General features: G+C 31.6%; 1 protein-coding gene across 1 annotated transcript; it reads right to left on the bottom strand.

Annotated features, from left to right (window-relative positions):
• Window positions 1-2,014: 2,014 nt before the first annotated feature.
• On the bottom strand, window positions 2,015-18,093 carry LOC144844394 (uncharacterized). Its single transcript, XM_078701288.1, has 5 exons — window positions 16,779-18,093; window positions 14,180-15,136; window positions 13,525-13,679; window positions 10,957-11,164; window positions 2,015-7,057 (listed from the first exon to the last, which is right to left on the bottom strand). The coding sequence occupies exons 1-5, from the start codon at window positions 17,965-17,967 to the stop codon at window positions 6,936-6,938; spliced, it is 2,631 nt and encodes an 876-aa protein (XP_078557414.1). The 5' UTR covers window positions 17,968-18,093; the 3' UTR covers window positions 2,015-6,935.
• Window positions 18,094-18,368: the final 275 nt, after the last annotated feature.

Genomic DNA, 18,368 nt, shown 5'->3' with positions numbered 1-18,368 from the left:
ATATAATATTGAACCATGGAGTTAACTCCCATGATTGAACTATTTAGTATTTTATTATAATTTGTTTAGCATTTGAATAAAGATATCCTCCGATTGGACCGTTTGAATAAATATCCTCTGATTGGAGCGTTTGAATAAAGATGTCCTCCAATTGGAGCGTTTCAATAAAGATATCCTCCAATTGGTGAGTTTGAATAATGTATACCTTTAAGAGTTTAAGAAGAGGGCATGGCTATAATATTATATAAAAAAATATTTAGCCTATTTAACTCTATATATAAACACATTATTCAAAGCACATTAATTCTAAACCGCCCGGTGATACACTGAAAATGTATCAATTAATTTGAAACGATAAGATGAGGAAATCTGTTGTTATTTATTTATATTACATAGCCTATGTAAATACGCGAACGTGATTGGTTGAAACTGCATCACATGACTACTGCTGCAAGGATCGTAAATCGTATATTTCCTCAAGTACAATAATAATGACTGACTGACTTTTCGCGTGATTATCGTGTCCCTGTTATTAAACATATAAAATCCAGTAAATTCTTGAGAAGTTTGATATTGACTGTGTAATTTGCGTGTGGCAACACTCGCGTTTGGCGATAAATAAACAAAAATCATTTACTGGGACTTGAACTCGTGAAGATTAGTCCACATCATCACGAGACTACGTTTTACACGCCGTGCCACGTAACTTGCTTGAAGAAATAAATCAACTAAACTATTTAAACTGTGCATATATAGCGCCCCGAAGAAGACGAATTATTATTTATTCGGCCTACCTGATAATAATAATATTATTATTATTAATGTAGGCTTATTGATGGAAATTCTTCTGTTAATTTAAACGACCTAGGCCTAAGTGAATATTTTATTGCCAAGGAATCATTAATTAGTAATTATCTGTATATTATTCTTCGCATGGTAAGGTGAATGCAACGCATAACTATAGGCTAGGCAGGCTTATTACATCTGACCCAGTAGATATTCTACTTGTTGTTGGCTATATAATATAACAGATATCACCTTTTAATTTATATCGGTAAAATATAAGATGATATTTTTCTCTCGGGAATATATTCCCTCGAGCAAAATATCGTTCCCTCGGGGATGTCAAATTTTATATTTCACCTCTAAGCAGGCGGGATGTAAAATCTTATATTTCACCTCTAAGCAGGCAATATCTGTAAAGGCCTTATATTGGGTAACCTCTTCAGTGAAAGACGAAACATAAACAATATGATTCCGAATGATGGAGATCAAAATACAATATAACAATTTTTATTTTACTATGTAAAACTTTTTTTTTTTTAATGTAAATAAATCGTAAACATTTAAAACCATCATTTTCATTAATGTTCATTTTATGAATGAGAAATAATGTACCCTACTACTAGAATGCATGCTAGATTGGAATTGGCACCAGCTTTCTGTGTATGTGAGGGCGTGTGGCGCTGTGTGTTGGACGTTTGACTACTGATCGTTAGACCGAGGTTCGAATCCAACTCTCGCCACATTGCTTGTATCCTTAGGCAAGATACGTTACTTACGTTTGTCTCTCTCCATCCAGGTGTATAATTGGGAACCCGGTTAGATCAAGACACAACTTTTCGCTGATTACTAGCTGCATATATGGGAGTATGTTTCCATAGGTGTTTGATCAGGAAATGACTGGGGTAATAATGTTCAGCGCATTGAGAGCTTGCTTATATGCGCTATATAAGAATGAACTATTATTATTATTATTATGTATCATGCGTCTGCCTGGATGCATTATTTTTTTTCCTATGAGGTTAAGGCAGAAATCATGATGGCTAACAATATCCTGTTTTGTTTACCATATTATGACCCAAATATAATCCCATCCTCAAGTATAATCCCACCACCTAATTTAGACTAAATTCAGACATATTACTTTAAATTCCATTGTTAATGCAACCCCACCCCCACCGTATTTGGAGAGAGAAATGCTATGAAAAAAAAAAATTTAAAATTGTGATGGTGTTATCAACATTTAGTTTATTTTTCTATTATGTACAGTACATCTTCTAACAATTTACAAAAAAGAACAAGTTTGCACTAAGCTTTGAGAAATGCACGACAAGCACACACAATTTTTCACAATCAACAGAGATTTCTACATCATTGTTTTACTTGCACCAAGAATAACTAGTACAACTTAAATAAATATCTTTCTAGAAATGCTAGAGTTTATGTCTTCTGTACAATTTATTAAACATGTATTCTAAAGATGTCCGATTCATAACCCTCTCAATATGCACCACTACAGTAACCTCTCAGGGGACACCAATATCATAAACACTTATGTTGGGTTTCGAACGTGTCCCAGGTTCTAATGTAATTAATTTCTCCATAGTGAAAAATAGCTCTAATTCTAAATTTTAAATGGAACATGAGAAACCGTCCAGCAATATCTTTACATTTTATTATTTGTCACTAAAAATAATGAATCTATTTTCCATTAAACAAATGTCATTGTCATTTTGACAGTTAAAAAAGACAAAAATAATCTTGCATAATAATATACTGTATACAGAAAAGAAGCATTACTGCAGAAATGCATTTATGTCATATTACTGTCACTATATCACTGTTTCATTGTGTTACTGCAGAAATATAAATGACACTCAGTACATCATTTTAAAATGCTCTCAGGTCACAGACTAGTTTCAAATCAAATATTTTATAATTTATCTACTGAATTATCCTACAGTCCTTTAAACATAACCCAACATTATTTTATTTGTTTTTCCATTTCTTTCTGATTGTAAGATTTGATGGTGTGAAACAATATCAACCACCATTGCACAGTCAATTTACACTACAGACAAATTCTATGTGGCATGTTTTGTATAATTAACAAAAATTATGTTACTTCTAACTGATTTATATTGCAAAAACGTAAGCATTTTTTTGTGTGTAGTATTTTCCATAAAAATATTAAATTTTACATCATATTCATAAATAAATTCTTCAATTACTTTTTCCAAATTTATGGACAAATAATTCATAATTTAAACTGTATATACAGCACATGTAATTTAGTATGAACGTATAACAAATTAAGAGTAGAAGGCAACTGAGACAAGGGTATACTATAAATTAATTAAATGTTCATTACATTTCCACTCATTGTGGGTTCTGATACTATTTACAATATAGAATTATTAATTACAACAAATTCATCAAGTCATTTTCCTCTTAAAAAATATTAAATTATTCTTATAATATGTACCAGATGTCTTTTTCACATGGTATGACTAAATGTTATTATGTTTTATACATATTTATGTATAATCCATATTCTCATATTTCAAAGGAAAAACTAAACTAGCTTAATTTACATCATCCAAATATAATTGGAGAGAAAAGAAAACATGCATTACAAGAGGTTCAAGACATTTTAGACTTTTCTTTGGTTCAATTGGGATATTAAACCACCATTGATTCAGATAAAATCTGTACTCCCGCTGAGCACATGAAAACTTGTGTCTGATTATTTTAATAATTTGTACATGTAATGACCATTTGACCTTTGTACATAGGTCAAATGACAGCGTGACAATATTTCGTACAACATTCAAATCCGTCTGGTCCTGTCCCAGTTATGAAATCATCATTTTTCAATTTTTAGCAATAAAATGTTAAAATAAAGCCATATTCCAATAGACAAAATTAACAGTATCTAAACTGTTTATAGTAACTAACAGTTAATGTACCTTATACAATAATTTTAATATAAATTAAATATAAATTAATTATATCATAAGCACACACCTTATATTAAACATAAAAAAGCACATTAAACTGTAATATTAAGTGTGACTTCAAAGTGTAAATATTTAGATTCCTTGATTATCTTTATGCACTATAAGATAATGTCAATATTTGGACTTCCCTCCTATTATTTATTTTACGATAAATATTTAATTATTCAAAATTACAGTACATGTTACAGTTATCAGCTTTATTGTTATCTAAATGTTATATTATGTTAAAAATATTGCTCTTAAATAGTGGGAATTTTGTTAAGAACATTACCAACAATATTACTGGTTTAATTATTTAGCGCAAAACATTTAATGAAAATGTACCATTTGAAGAACACAAGTAGATACACACTCAGTCTTACAGTAATACAAATTGCCCATTGCTTGCTTTTTTTTTTAATGTAAATATATTAATAGGACAGTATTTTTAAATAAATTAAATATAAACATATTTATTATTATTACAATGACAGATAAAGGTAATTAGATCAAATGTGAATACACACTGGACGGAATACTAATTTATCATATAATGTCAACAAACTATTTTTAGTTACAAAAACTGAAACAAATATTGCTCTAAAAAAATAAAACCTACAGTAAAGTGTTGCAGTTAATATTAACTGTAAAAATCAAATAATGTAAAGTGGGCTTAGTCAATTTACAGATTATTGCAATATGCTGAACGTCTAGAGATATTTCTGTGGGTAAATAAACTTTTAAATATTGTATCAAGGATATGTGTATTAATTCTCTATATATCAAGGTAAATTACTGAAAAAAATTATAATGTTGTGGGTTTCAGTATCTGGATATCAATGGAGATACAAATAAAAAACAAAAAGCTACTTAAAAAGTAAAACTATCATTTGTTCCTAAACCACGAGGCCAACACGCTGCTCAGACTATTCATAAGTTGTTCAAAAATGTGTGCTAACATCGTGTGTATTGAATCAAAATGTGTAGTAATAGTATATTTGTAACTGTTTTTAAATGTTATATTTACCAGAGGTTCAAACCTCTCATCAATCTCCCTCTCGAATATCTCCCAAATTTTGGTTTTAGATAAAAAAAAAATGTTCAACCCCACATTACTTAAGTTTATTTCTGTATTTAATACATAATTACATTCTGGTTAACATTGAAATATGGATTGCACAAGGTATTTTGTGATGAATTTAAAACGTGTTAAATTCATAAAAACGTGTCAAATTCATTCAAAACGCGTCAAATTCATTAAATTCCGAATTGTTAACTTATGGGTTGGAACGTCTGATTTACACATATTTAAGCAATTAATAATTTTCCAATGTTTCCGAGTTTGCCTTGTCTAAGATACAATGCATATAATTAAAGTAATCTCTTGTGTTTTCAATAATAATGCACCACACTCACACTAAAAAATGTTGTGCCCAAAAGTATCCAAATCAATTTATGTATTGAAATAGTACAGTTCTATACATATTATATTCTGAATAAAATTGTTCAGAAGAAAAAAAAGTATATATATATCATACAATTAACGTATATGCATAGCATACTTGTTATTCAGAATTGTGTGCACCTTTAAGAGAATCTCGCATAAGGCATAATTACACCTTAATTATTTTCAATATTTTTATGTACGTGGCTTAACAGAGTCTCACAACAGGCATAAAACAATGAATAAATACATAAATTAAATGCTGCTTCTATTTCAAAGGTAACTACATAAATTAATGATATAATTGTCTTATATTTAGCAACAGATGTTTATAACAAGGTTCCATGCTATGTACAAACTAAAGGAAATGATTGCTTTAACTGTTTTCAACATCATGTCATTTGAAACAGAGAAACAATCAACAGTCGTACAGTTAGATTACCTGAATTAAATTCCCTTGTGTTTAAGCTGTAAATAAAGAAATGGATTATTAATCAAATTTACTTATATTTAGAAATAATTCATCTATTTCTACATTCTGTTGTGACAGTATAGGCCATTTTGAATGACCTTGTTGAGAAAAACCATTCATTCAACCGTTGCCTAGGAACTTCCAATTATGTTTTAATGATATGAATTCAACACAACTATTTCACTTATTCAATTTTCCTGTCCTTCCTATTTAATTATTCATAATACAATGTAATATTCAGTTATTAAACAGTTTTTATGACAATAAGCTATTTACAATTTCAGTCGTTTAAATAACTATTTTAATATTGTTGTTTATTTATGAGTTTTCAAATCTACAAAAATAGTCGTTTTTTTAGAATTAGAATTATTACAATCATGGAGGAAGTATTTAAATCATCCATTTTACAATCAAGGTTATTAACAGGGTATGTTTATTTGATATACCTACTTCTATGTTCATATTGATGGAGTTAGGTGTATTTTAGTCTATGACGCTGATCAGTGATAGCAAAGTTAAATTATAAAACGCATAGAAATACAAATGAAACGCTTATTTCAATGGAAGTTTCATCCTTCAAAACTGCTTTTTGTTATCATCATAGCAAATATTCTGATTGGTTAGAATGCTGAATTACATCAGCATGTTACGCTAAAATGGTATTCTAGACCGTTTTCCATTAATATGGTTCCCAATGCTAAATCATTGTCTGTATAGGCATTATCAGCGTCGTACATTAAAACACTGTAACTCCATTGGTGTGGACCTAAATATCAACACTTATTCTGGCTCATCATTAAAATACAATACATGGCACACTTTAAAAATAATGTAAAACTACTGTATGTATCATATGTGGTGTAGTGCTGTACTGTAAATTGTATTGCAGTTATTGACCTGAAGCCCCTTTTCAGTCAAACTAGCAGCAAAGCGGTTCAGTCCAATCAAATCTTCTGATTATTTTCATTTGGATTAATCAACCACTCAGTTAGTTTAAAAAGTCCAGTGCAAATGAAACCTTGAGCTCTGTCTACACTATCAAACTTGTTTGACAAATATGGTAGTGATATGATCATCACGTCCATATATGGCCATGACATCACATTTTTTTGTCACATAAAGTTTGATAATGTAGACAGAGCTTTAGGTAGGCATGTCAAATTGATGGGCAAATATTTATTCGGTGATCAGAGCGTTTTCACCAATTTTCTCCGTATTCAAGAGTGAACTTCCAATTTCACACCTCAGTGACTTCTGCTATGTTTTCATCCAGATCATCATTACTATGGTAACAACTATCTTCCTCTTGGTGGTCAGTTTCCTTCTTCTTTTCTACTGTATCTTCATTCTCTCTGGGACCTAATACAATAAAAATATCATAAAAAATAAGTATTTTGGAAGCTATGCTCATTATCAGTAAATTTTGTTTTCAAAACTGACGCATTACAAGCAAGTATTTTAAAAGATAGGGTGGGTAAATTCAAATTTCAACTTACAAAGGAGATATGGAGTATTTTAATATAAATTATGAGACGGCAGAATAGATTCACTATTAAAAATATGGTAATCCCATTTGGAGTTAAATTATATTAAGTATTAATACTATTCCTCTTTCATGAGTTTGAATTACGGCAAATTAACAGCGAAGTGTCGTCAGAATATCATGATGGGGTGAAAATTGTAATCGCAAAACATAGTATTCATATGGTCAATGGATGCCCTGTAAACATATTCTAATATACAATAGAATATTCCTCAATGAATAAAATACTTTTACAAGGTTTTTAAAATTTGTCTTTTATATTCTTTAAGAACAAACATAGCTTGAATCATGTACATTGTTTTATAAAGCTATAATAAAAAGCTAAAAGTAAATATATACTGTAGTTGCATGTCTAGCATTTCTACAGTAATTTATTTTAGATGCATGTAGAATGCCCATGCTAATTAACATACGCTCAGTGAATGCTTATACCTATAGCAACACAGAGTATGCTGTATAGCATTATACACTGAATGTTACCAACAAAATATTTGGTTTTCATAAAATGTTAATCAAACAACTAATTTTTAAATCAATTTCTTTGCATATTTTTCAAACTTGTCTTGTATAAATTTGGTTTGTGTATGTGTGCACAATCAATTTCAAACCACACAATTGTATAGTAATTTTGAGTTAAAGAATAAATAAATAAACTTACTATCTACATTATGCTTACTGTAATTTTACTAGATTTAGTATACTTTATTGTTATAGTTTAGAAATACAGCATAATCTATATTTATTACCTATATGAAATGGTATTCAACTTTGGTAGTGGAGGTTCGGTTAATAAATTCAGCATTGGGACGAATTAGTGTTTTTTATAAGTAATATATTAAAATACACATTAAGCTGAGATCATGCACATATTGTAGTGAATGACATCATGTTAGGTGTGGCTATGCCTATTCATGTTTATGAATGTATTAAATGGATATAAAATAGTAATTTTCAAATAGTATAGGCTATTGGAAAACATTAATATGAAGGTGGTTGACTAAAATAGTGTAGAGTAGAGTACATTTTTAGTGTAGTGATATGACCTTTAGTCTATCAGGCATATATTTGTTTAATTTGTTTACAGTTTAATTCATTGTATTATTAAAAGCCTCATCGTTGACCTCCCCACACATCTCTATAGGCCCGTTCATATCGAACTTAGGGCGAGATAAATTGACTAGATTAACGAGATGATGTCGCCATAACTTCGATGTGAACGAATTATTAGGGCGAGATGAAGGAATTTCCTCGACTACGGTCAGTCAAGGCCATCGCCTCGACGGAATAGTAAATCCACTGGTAAAGCTAGAAAACGATTAAGGTAATTAACACAACATGATGCATTCAGAATTGGAGGTCACCAATACACCAATCAGATTAAAGCAAAATTCAACTTTGACATATAAACATCAACAAATTAGCTTTATTTCTGAACCACATGTTAACCGAGAGCGACGATCTGTCATATTACTATTTTAAAACTTATTTCAATACATCTGTACCGCATTCATCATGTCCGAAAAAGTAAAAGCGAAGACAAAAAATGTTACATCTAGGCTTGTATGTAAAAGAAACATGATCTCCCCAAGTTCGCGCTGTTCCTCGGCATATCGTAGGTATCTGAGCCGTCGTTGTCGCATCATTCGCTGGGATTCCATGCAGCTAGAAACGAACTCAACTAACGCAAACAGCAGCAAAGCAGTACCTTCATCTAGTTCAGTGTCGTCATTAATCATTTGTAAAAATATAGGTAAAAACCCCGATAATAATAATAACTGAGGAAGCATTGTGTCGACGGATCGTTAAGCAGTACTCGAAAAAGAAGAAGAAGGTGGTAGAATGGGTGCGTATACACACAAGGAATAGCCCACAATAAAGTGCCCTAACCTGTTCAACTGTACTTCCTGTTTGTGTCGGCGGGGTCGCGAGCACGTGATGCTTAAGTTATCTCGCCCTAACATGAGCCGTCGAACGCAATTTAATGAATTTAATCGAATTACTGCTCTCGTAAAATTTAACTAGATCAGTACTTATCTCGCCCTAAGTTCGATATGAACCCAACTTATATCTATTTATCTATGTTTTATCGTACCATTGGATATTTAATCAACCAATGCTATAATTATTTTCTGCAAGCTAAAAATTCTATTACTGTAAAATAAATATTAAAGATTGTATGTTACAAGCATTTCTGTACTACAGAAATGATCTCTCCTCAGAGGGGAAAAGAACTACTTTATGTTGCTTTAAGGGTCTTTCACATCTATTCCGGCATATTAAATGTCAATGTTTCGTTTTCACAACGGTCCACGCAGCTATACGCCGGTCGATATGCGCATATCGTAAACACTGACATTTTATTTGGTTGGCCGGCGCTGTACTTGCCAGAACAGATGTGAATGACGGTCTTTAATACCCAGTTAAAGCTTGGATGCAACACAGGGAAGCCCATGTGAGTAATTTGACCAATCACGACGCGATGGACCATCCTAAATGTCACTTGTGATTGGTCAACACTCACTTACGTTGCGCCTACATTTTGTAGGCACGAAATAGACTACTGTATATAACCATTACATGAGCATACTAGGGATCTTAGGAATGCCCCAAAGGAGGCGTTCTACAATAGTATCATTGAAAAATATTAATGTGTTGTTTTTGTAATAATAAAATAAGTAGTTCACCTAAAATATTTATGATATTTACAAATTTAGTCATTGTATTAAACTTAACGGGAAAAATATGAATAAACTAAGCAGTGTATTACAAAATTTTGAAAATATTCAAGATTTTCCCAAAGTTACAATCAGAATTTGATTACGAAGGCAATAAATTATAAATTTCCCACAGTGCATTAGAGAATTACTATTCACCCAGGAAGTGGCCGTAATATGTAAATCTATTAAATGCTATAATTCTGTTTTTCTTGCAATATGATAATCAAGTTTCTATTGATCGTGAAAGTTGCTATTTCAGTACCACTTTAAATTATTAGTTTCATTTTGAAACCTTTCTATTCATGTACGTATAACATCCTTTCACAACTATAAAGTACTGTTGTTAATTGAAACTTTTCATTAAGATTTTGTGAAGATTTGAATTAGACAGATTTTCAGAAAACAACTTTACATTTACTTTCTGATACAGGAAATATAAACTAAAAATATAATTTTCATAGGATAATGATAGTACAGTACTGTACGACATTCATTGTACTTTGTTTAAAAATCTCATGGAATTTCTAATATTCATCTGTTCGGTTTGTTGTATTTTCACGACATATGTAAAATATGTCAAGAAATTGTCATATATCGGAATGGTCCAACCAGAGGGCTATTTTTGGTTTATATCCAGGTAACCATAGACTCACATACCTAAAGAGTTGTAGTTCAAATGCAGTTCTATCTACACTATCAAACATGTGATGTGCAGTGCCGGGCCATATATGGACACGATGATGTCATATCACTACCATATTTGGGAAAATCAGTGCAGACAGAGCTTTACAGTACTTTAGAGGTGCTATAATTTCATGTGAGAGTTCCCATTGTGGACAAATTGGAATTGTGTGCACACATACTCTATGTTTGCACAAGTCTACATGAAAAATGAAGTAATATTTCTCAAAATTGTTATTTTTAGCAAATTTTTTGCGATAAAATAATGAATGTTTATACAGTTATTATTTTTCTAAAGACAATTTGAAATGCAATACCTTTTGGATTTGGCCATTTATCAAGCAAAGCCTGTAGTACTTCTATGTGTTTCTCAAATGCCATACTTGCTTGTGGTTGTACACCAATACCCGATGGGCACATGAGTACAGGCCCAAAACATACAGCAATGTTGTGTGTGTCCATCTTGTTGCTTTCGTGGTGTATAGATACAAACTTCAGATGATCCATTATAAAGCAAACTGTTTCCTATAAGAAACAAATTAAAAGTACATTTTTTTTATTAAATAAAAATTGGAACAGGATCAAGGCTATGTTTAAAACTGGAGGTCTCATGTAGGCATCTGACTCATGTGCACTTTAAAGAACCTAGGGCACCTTTAGAAAGTAAGGGTTATTACTCCGGAGTACTGGCGGCGCCCATACCATCCCTGTCATAGACATACCAATGAGCTATCTGGTGGCAGCTTGATATGGTACCCATAACACTAACAGAGATGATAAGCACTATAATATTAAGCAATTTATTATATTATTTATCCAAAGGTAAAAAATTCAGTATTTTTTTTTCAGTAGTGATTAAACAGACACTAGCCTACACATCCAAGAAAAGAATTCAATACAAAAAGTATGTCTCTGAACACCATTACATATAAGTTCAGGAGCCAGCCCTCAATTGTAGGACCACGCCCATCCAGCCAATTTCTAACGATGATGAATTTTGAATACCTGGATTATTACTGTATGAACGGTTGTATTATATTTCAATTGTGAAATGAATCGTTCTGAATGAATGAATTATACATTCATATTAAAATGGTGTTCTTGTATAAATTAATGCAACAAAAATTAATACAAAATTTGCAAGTTATGTTAATTTTAGACGTAAAACTTAAGCACCTTTGTATTATTAAAAATATTATACACCCAGTAACTATGGCAATGGATGACTCATCATAGATAATCTTTTCAAGCAATGATTTTGTACTTAGCAAGTAGCAATTTAGCAAGTGAGTAATCAAGTGTGCCTCATGAACGCCAATTAAAACAAATTTAAATTTAATATTAAGACTGTTGCCCTAATTAATTGCATTTAACAATACAAACAATTTCTGTTTCTTTTGCATTGCTTGAACCAATAAATATATAATATATATAACTATCCAGTATCATTATTAATGCTGAAATTTTAATTAGTGATAAGTTGCTCTAATCAAGGTGTTCTGCTTGGTGTGCAGACAATCTATAATTCACCGCTGGGGGTTTCATTTTCAGTATTAATCGACAAATATTCTTCCCGTCAGAAAGGGATTAGGCCTGATATAATTTTTTCAGGTATAGTAGTAGGCACAAAATAGACATCACCTTGTGTCATGGGTAAAAAAATATACGGTATATTTTGAAGGCAGCAGAAATGGGTTAAAATATACAGTATATATTGGAATATACTGCATAATATCCACAAACAATCAAGAACATATTACGGTATATTTTTTTTAGAACGCATTTCTGCTGGCCACCTATATATACGTATATTTCTGGCAGCAGAAAAAGGGCCTGTGTCATGTTCATGGTCTTAAAGTTTACAGTGCCATGTGAGTTTGTCCTATAATTTGTTTTAAATATGAAAAAAAAGACTTGATTCAATTTAACCTTATTAAATCAATGACATCAGGTGTAATCCCTGTACGCAGATACTTGGTGAAAACTGTTGTGTATAATAATTGTAATAATTTATAGCACAGTATTAGAACAAAACCATTAAAATCGGCAGGTAATTCACAGTACTTAACAAACCAAATCCCTGCTAATTTGCGAAACTGTGGTGATTGGCAGAGAATTATCCTTTCTCTACTATTATTCTCTTTATCATTGTAATGCTGATATTTGCACTGTTCTTAAAATAGCCGTGTTAACTCACATTTTGACGCTTGTAATGATTTACTAGTACCGTTTTAGGAATGGTTAGTTAATCGAACAAGATCAATCATACAATGATATACTGATATAGTTATTCTCAAAACAAATATAATCATTTTTTTATACAAATGATTTTATGTGTTTTTGAGATAAAATAATAAAGCAGAGTATTAATTAAAACATAATAGATAGAAGTCTGAATATTAAGAAATTAAAAAAACAAACAATAAAATATCAAACAATCATTAGAAAATGCCAAGCTTCCACCATCCACTTTTAGTCTGGGACCTGGGTATTAGATTTGTATGCATTTAATTTAGGAGAATAAACATTTAACAGTTGAAATATTCCTCTCCTATATTAGATGCATACATCTTACCCAGGACTATTCCTTCATCAGGACTACACAATATACTGTATAATAACTTGATACTTTAATACTTGAATTTTATAACATATAATACAATGTTTATACTGCAAATAGAACCGTATGCATCTGTAATTATTTTGACATTTAACAAAGAGACAAACTGAGAGCAATCTTTAATATCCAACAATAAATTAGTTGGGCTGCATTGGCTTCTTCCCTGGATGTTAAATTTTTACCCGAGGATTATCACCATGGTATCACTTTGGATGATATGGAATAAAAGAAATCCGCTGACCTTGGGCGACAAAACTGTGCTTACCTTGTTAGCAGGGGACAATGTGTTGATCATGCTGTGGACCTTTTCCATTTCGGGCAAAGGGGTGTCAGATTCGGTGGCGAATGCAATGAATTCCTCGCATAGGCGGTTTGTGAACAAAGGTTCTGGGAGTTCACGTAGGTAATCCTTCAGGACACCTTTAAGAAAATAAAGGATGACATGTTCTCATGTTTCTAGACAATTTAAAGTCGATGTTATGGAAAAAGTTAACATTTTTTCTTATGTTCTAGACTTACATGTACTTCATTCATTATTGATAAATCTAAGAAATTATAAATCTTTTTTTTTAATGAGTTTGGGTAATTTTAAAACAGTTAAAAGGAGAATTCATCTCAAAGATTTTATTAAATACCAAAATGCATGGATGTAATTTAATTGTATTTCAAAAGACTTCTACCCAGTTTAAAGTTTATTTTAAGACCTAATTTTAACACAGCAGCAACCCAAACCAACTCTTTAATAAAGTATTGTTTTTTTTACACCCATTTTTGTTAATCCTACTTTCCTATATCCCTAGAATTCGGTAGCCATCCTTTCATGTTATCCATGATATTCATAATAAAATGATTAATTATTCTTTAATGTGCTACAATTGACACCTTATAAGTTATGATGAAAAACCAATCCAATACTGTACCTGTAATAACGTGAATATCTGGCCAACTTTCAAAACTTAGGTCAACCAATTCTGAAGAACGTTCAAACTCATCATGAAGTTTCTTCTTCTTCTTTGCAGACCCACAAACACGATAAATCCCAATAATATTCATTCCTCGAAGTTCAATCTCCTGAGTGCACTTGTAGATAAGACGAGGAATTTTACACGCCAGACCTTCTCTACGTACGGCTACATCCAAAGGTACGCCAAACAGGCCCTTCCTATCAAGTGACGGAACGCGTTTTAAAGTGGCTTGGCGCTCGATATATCCCATAGTTAGATATAACAATCCACGGGGATCTAACTTGATAGCTAGTTTCTGATTTTCGTATTTGTATTTCTGGTGTATAAGGACCTGCATTAGGCGAATGGTGGCTTTATGGCAGAGATGAGGTTGAAGTTTATCATCCATAGAATATACCATTAGTCCTAATTCTTGAGCCTGCTCTAAATCTAACTCAAATCGTTCATCCCAGTTGAACTCATCTCTACTTGTAATACTCGCAGTTTTTGCTTTGTGGAAGCAGTCAACCATAATGATACAGTACAAGTCGCGTAAATCTTTTTTCGTGCTTAGAGTAGGAGACATTTTTCGGCCACCATGAACATGTAGGGTTAACATCCCCGAAAACGCAAGGTTTTTGTTTCGGATTCGCAATGTTACATCGTTCTTATACTTTAAAAATTGATTTGTATCAATGTCCATTGAACGACTACCGCCAGAAGATTTTCTAACTTTCTTCTCGGTAAATTTTAAAATGTGTCTGTGTTTTGTGTCGCTAAATACTTCATCACTTTTTACAGCTTTCATGTCATCTGATCTGATTGGATTAGCTGCTTGATGTTGACCCCCAATTTGTTCACTAAAACTTCGTTTGAACTCAGGACGATGACTTTTGTCTTTTCCCTCAAAATTCACCATTCTTTCAACATTATCTGAAATTCATTTTTTATTTATCATTATTATAGATCAAGACACAACTTTGCACTGATTACTAGCTGAATTATTATAGGAGTATGTTTCCATACGTGTTTGATCCAAAAAATGACCGGGGTAATAATGTGGAACGCATTGAGAGCTTGCTTACTGTATGCGCTATATACAGTAAGAATGAACTATTAATATTATTATAACAAATTTAAATTCTGCATTTTCCCATGACATACTGTACATTATCTGATTGAAAAACCTATTAAAAGTACATCATACTATTCTCTTCCTAAAGTAGAGAATTCAATAATCAATTCAATCATTTCACTTTCTTTGAGTTTTTTAAGTCCATTAACTGTTGGAAGCTAAGCACGTAGAAATATGAATGGTAGAAGCGATTGTTCGCCACCTGTTGGTAGGGAAGCTGACAGGTGGCTAGCTGGGTGCTAATTCAACGTATGGGTAATATCAAAGAGGCGAGACATCAATTAAAACCACTACCAACCCACAGACAAATTATACGAAGTTCAAACTTATTAAAATAATTTCCAAATTAGAAGAAAAAATAAAGGGACGTTATTCAATTCAAATAATTCTGTTCCTTTTTCAGAAGCCAGGTATTGGAAAATCAACTTTTTACTTTCTAAAATCATGGCAATTGTGTTTATAAAACAAATTTCTATTTTCTATAATAATTATTATTTTAAATTATTATGAAGAGAAATTTCTATTATAGAGAATGAATATAAAAGCTATATGACCAGTATTCTACTGTGTTAAATACTGTGTGTCAATGTTTAAAAAAGGTTAAATTTCTCCATTACAGTGTACCTCAATGGTTGATGGTTTACCACAATTATAATTATTATGAAGTGAATTTATCAATTATTACTGTATGAGAGAATGAATAGTAAATCTATAACGACCAGGTAATCCCTATTATTCTACTGATTTAATCCCAGGATGTCCATTAAACTATTCAAACTATTGAGGACAGGATTTTAGGCTTAATAAATAATTTTCAGGTAAATCTTTTAAATCCTATTCCATGTGATGCTGACTGGAATTAAATTACATTCAATATCTATAAATATTAATGAGTATTTTGAATTACAATATTTAATATTTAAGCATGTTAAATTGTTCAAATATGGATGGGTAGTATAAAATAGTGTATACTATAAAATATTTCAAAATATAAATATGGAAAGCGCTATTGTTTTGTAATGAAAGTGAAATTGATGTACAGTTTGTAGATTAATTGTTTAATTATGTTTTTTGTAGATATGAGAATCAAAAGTAAAGACAAATTAATGAATGAAACATTCAATTAGAAAGGCACCGGTACAGTATGGACTGTGTTTTTTTTAACAATTTGATCTTTTTTGATTTGGAATTAATTTTTGTTTAAATAATTTCTATTATTAAATCTAACCAGGGAAGGGTGTAATTTCACTCTGTCCTGATCTAACCTCAAATCTGAGAGACATCAACAACTAACAATACATTCACTAATATATTTGTATAGACATTTTAACATTAATTGATTGTCAATATTACTTTTGATAATGGAAAATGGTATTATTATTTAAAATAAATTGAATATTTATACTAATGATGATAATTACTTGGCCTAAATTTCCTTACCCAATTTTTCATTTGCAATATCTCTTCTTGATTCTAATTCAAAATCAAAACTTTGACTTGTTGTACTGGATAGGATCGCCGATACTGGTCTACTCATAATTTTAGTATCATGACCCAGGAGGTTAAACCTCTTTGATTCTTTATCTGGCAACATAGCTGATAAGGGTCTTATCTTTGACAATGTTTGATCACGTTCATTCCCGGGAAAGGCATATGGATCACAAGATTGTATAAACGACGTTTCATATGAACTATTTGTTCGTGATTGGTACGAGCTCTCGCTAGCATTACTCCGGTTATCGTCTTCTATACTCAGTGCTGGGCTCAAGTGCAACTTAGTTTGAAGCTCATCGTTAAGTAACAACGCTTTGGAATAGTTTCCGTTGGTGTGAGGACTAGAACTTTCACTCAATCCATTTCCCTTCATTTGTTTAACCACTTCTCTATGATTAATTGAGTCCGAACTATATCGGGCGCTACCAGAACGAGTACGCGTCAAATCCTGGAATTTGCTTTTACCAAATTGTTTAGATTTTACGGTTATTAGTAGCCTTTTAGGAATCTGTAATATAACATGTACTTCATCGAGTGTTTTACCAGAAACACGTATACTGTTAACGTAAAGAACTTCATCGCCGACACGCAATAAACCGCTCTCCTCAACTTTTCCTCCAAGAACCAGTCTTGTGATGAAAATACCATTTTTATGATCAATCCCATTACCTTCTCGAATATAAAATCCTAATTTTTCACCAGAAACTTTATGAATTTCTACAGTTCTGAGTAAGTAAGCACCTCCTTGGATTTCACGTTCTTGAACACTATTCATTTTCATTCTTTTAGACGAACCAAGATGTGACTGAGCGTTTCCATCCACTGTGTCTTGGTTTGAAATATTGGGCCTAGCAAGTTCATTATCAATTGCTTTTATTGCATGTACCGTCTCAGGGTTTATTCCTTGAACATGTTTTACGTTCGTCGCATGTCCTACTCTTATGTAAGCACCAGGAGAAGATGAGTTTTCGTACATTCTTCCTGTACTGGATCCATCATAAAAATTATCATTGTTTGAATCACAGTTGGACGTTGAATATCTGCGCCTTGGTGGTTTAAAAACAGCCAACAGCGTACTCGTAGGTCCGTCTTCTTCTTGTGAATGCCGACTCTTCCTTGGTAGTTTTTCAGACATGATGACGTACACATCAAATTTTACATTTAAATAATCATAGATTTGAATAAAGTACCTATTATAACCCTATATATTATGTAGTATACCATTCTGCATAGTTGTAAGTCTATGATCAATTTAAATTTAACAAACAAATACTTCTTCTACCATCGTCATCAGTCGCCGTGTGTGTAGCTCGCTCGGTCCGTCCGTTGAATCTTGATGAATCAATAAAGTCAAGGTTCATTTTTTTGTATATATAGTCTAGCCCCCTCTGTTGTTCAATTATTGTAAGATAGTTTTTTTCTACCACCTACCAAACATATATTAAATTCGATATCGCATTTTTATGGACATTCATTTATTTATAATAAAATACAATACAATAAATTCTCTTCATATATTTTTAAAGGAAACTATCT

Source organism: Antedon bifida, chromosome 6 (assembly GCF_963402885.1).
Source record: "Antedon bifida chromosome 6, ecAntBifi1.1, whole genome shotgun sequence".
Classification (NCBI taxonomy): domain Eukaryota; kingdom Metazoa; phylum Echinodermata; class Crinoidea; order Comatulida; family Antedonidae; genus Antedon; species Antedon bifida.
Note: the sequence above shows the minus strand (reverse complement) of the source record. Positions and strands in the feature narration are given on the sequence as shown.

Bases quoted from the DNA above. Each gene is read 5' to 3' on its own strand.
- LOC144844394 (XM_078701288.1), bottom strand. From the start codon at position 17,967: ATGTCTGAAAAACTACCAAGGAAGAGTCGGCATTCACAAGAAGAAGAC. The intron at 13,680-14,179 runs GTACAGTATTGG...ATTTTCTTAAAG, and splicing joins AGATATTCACGTTATTACAG to GTGTCCTGAAGGATTACCTA. The intron at 7,058-10,956 runs GTATTGCATTTC...TTATTGTATTAG, and splicing joins TAAATGGCCAAATCCAAAAG to GTCCCAGAGAGAATGAAGAT.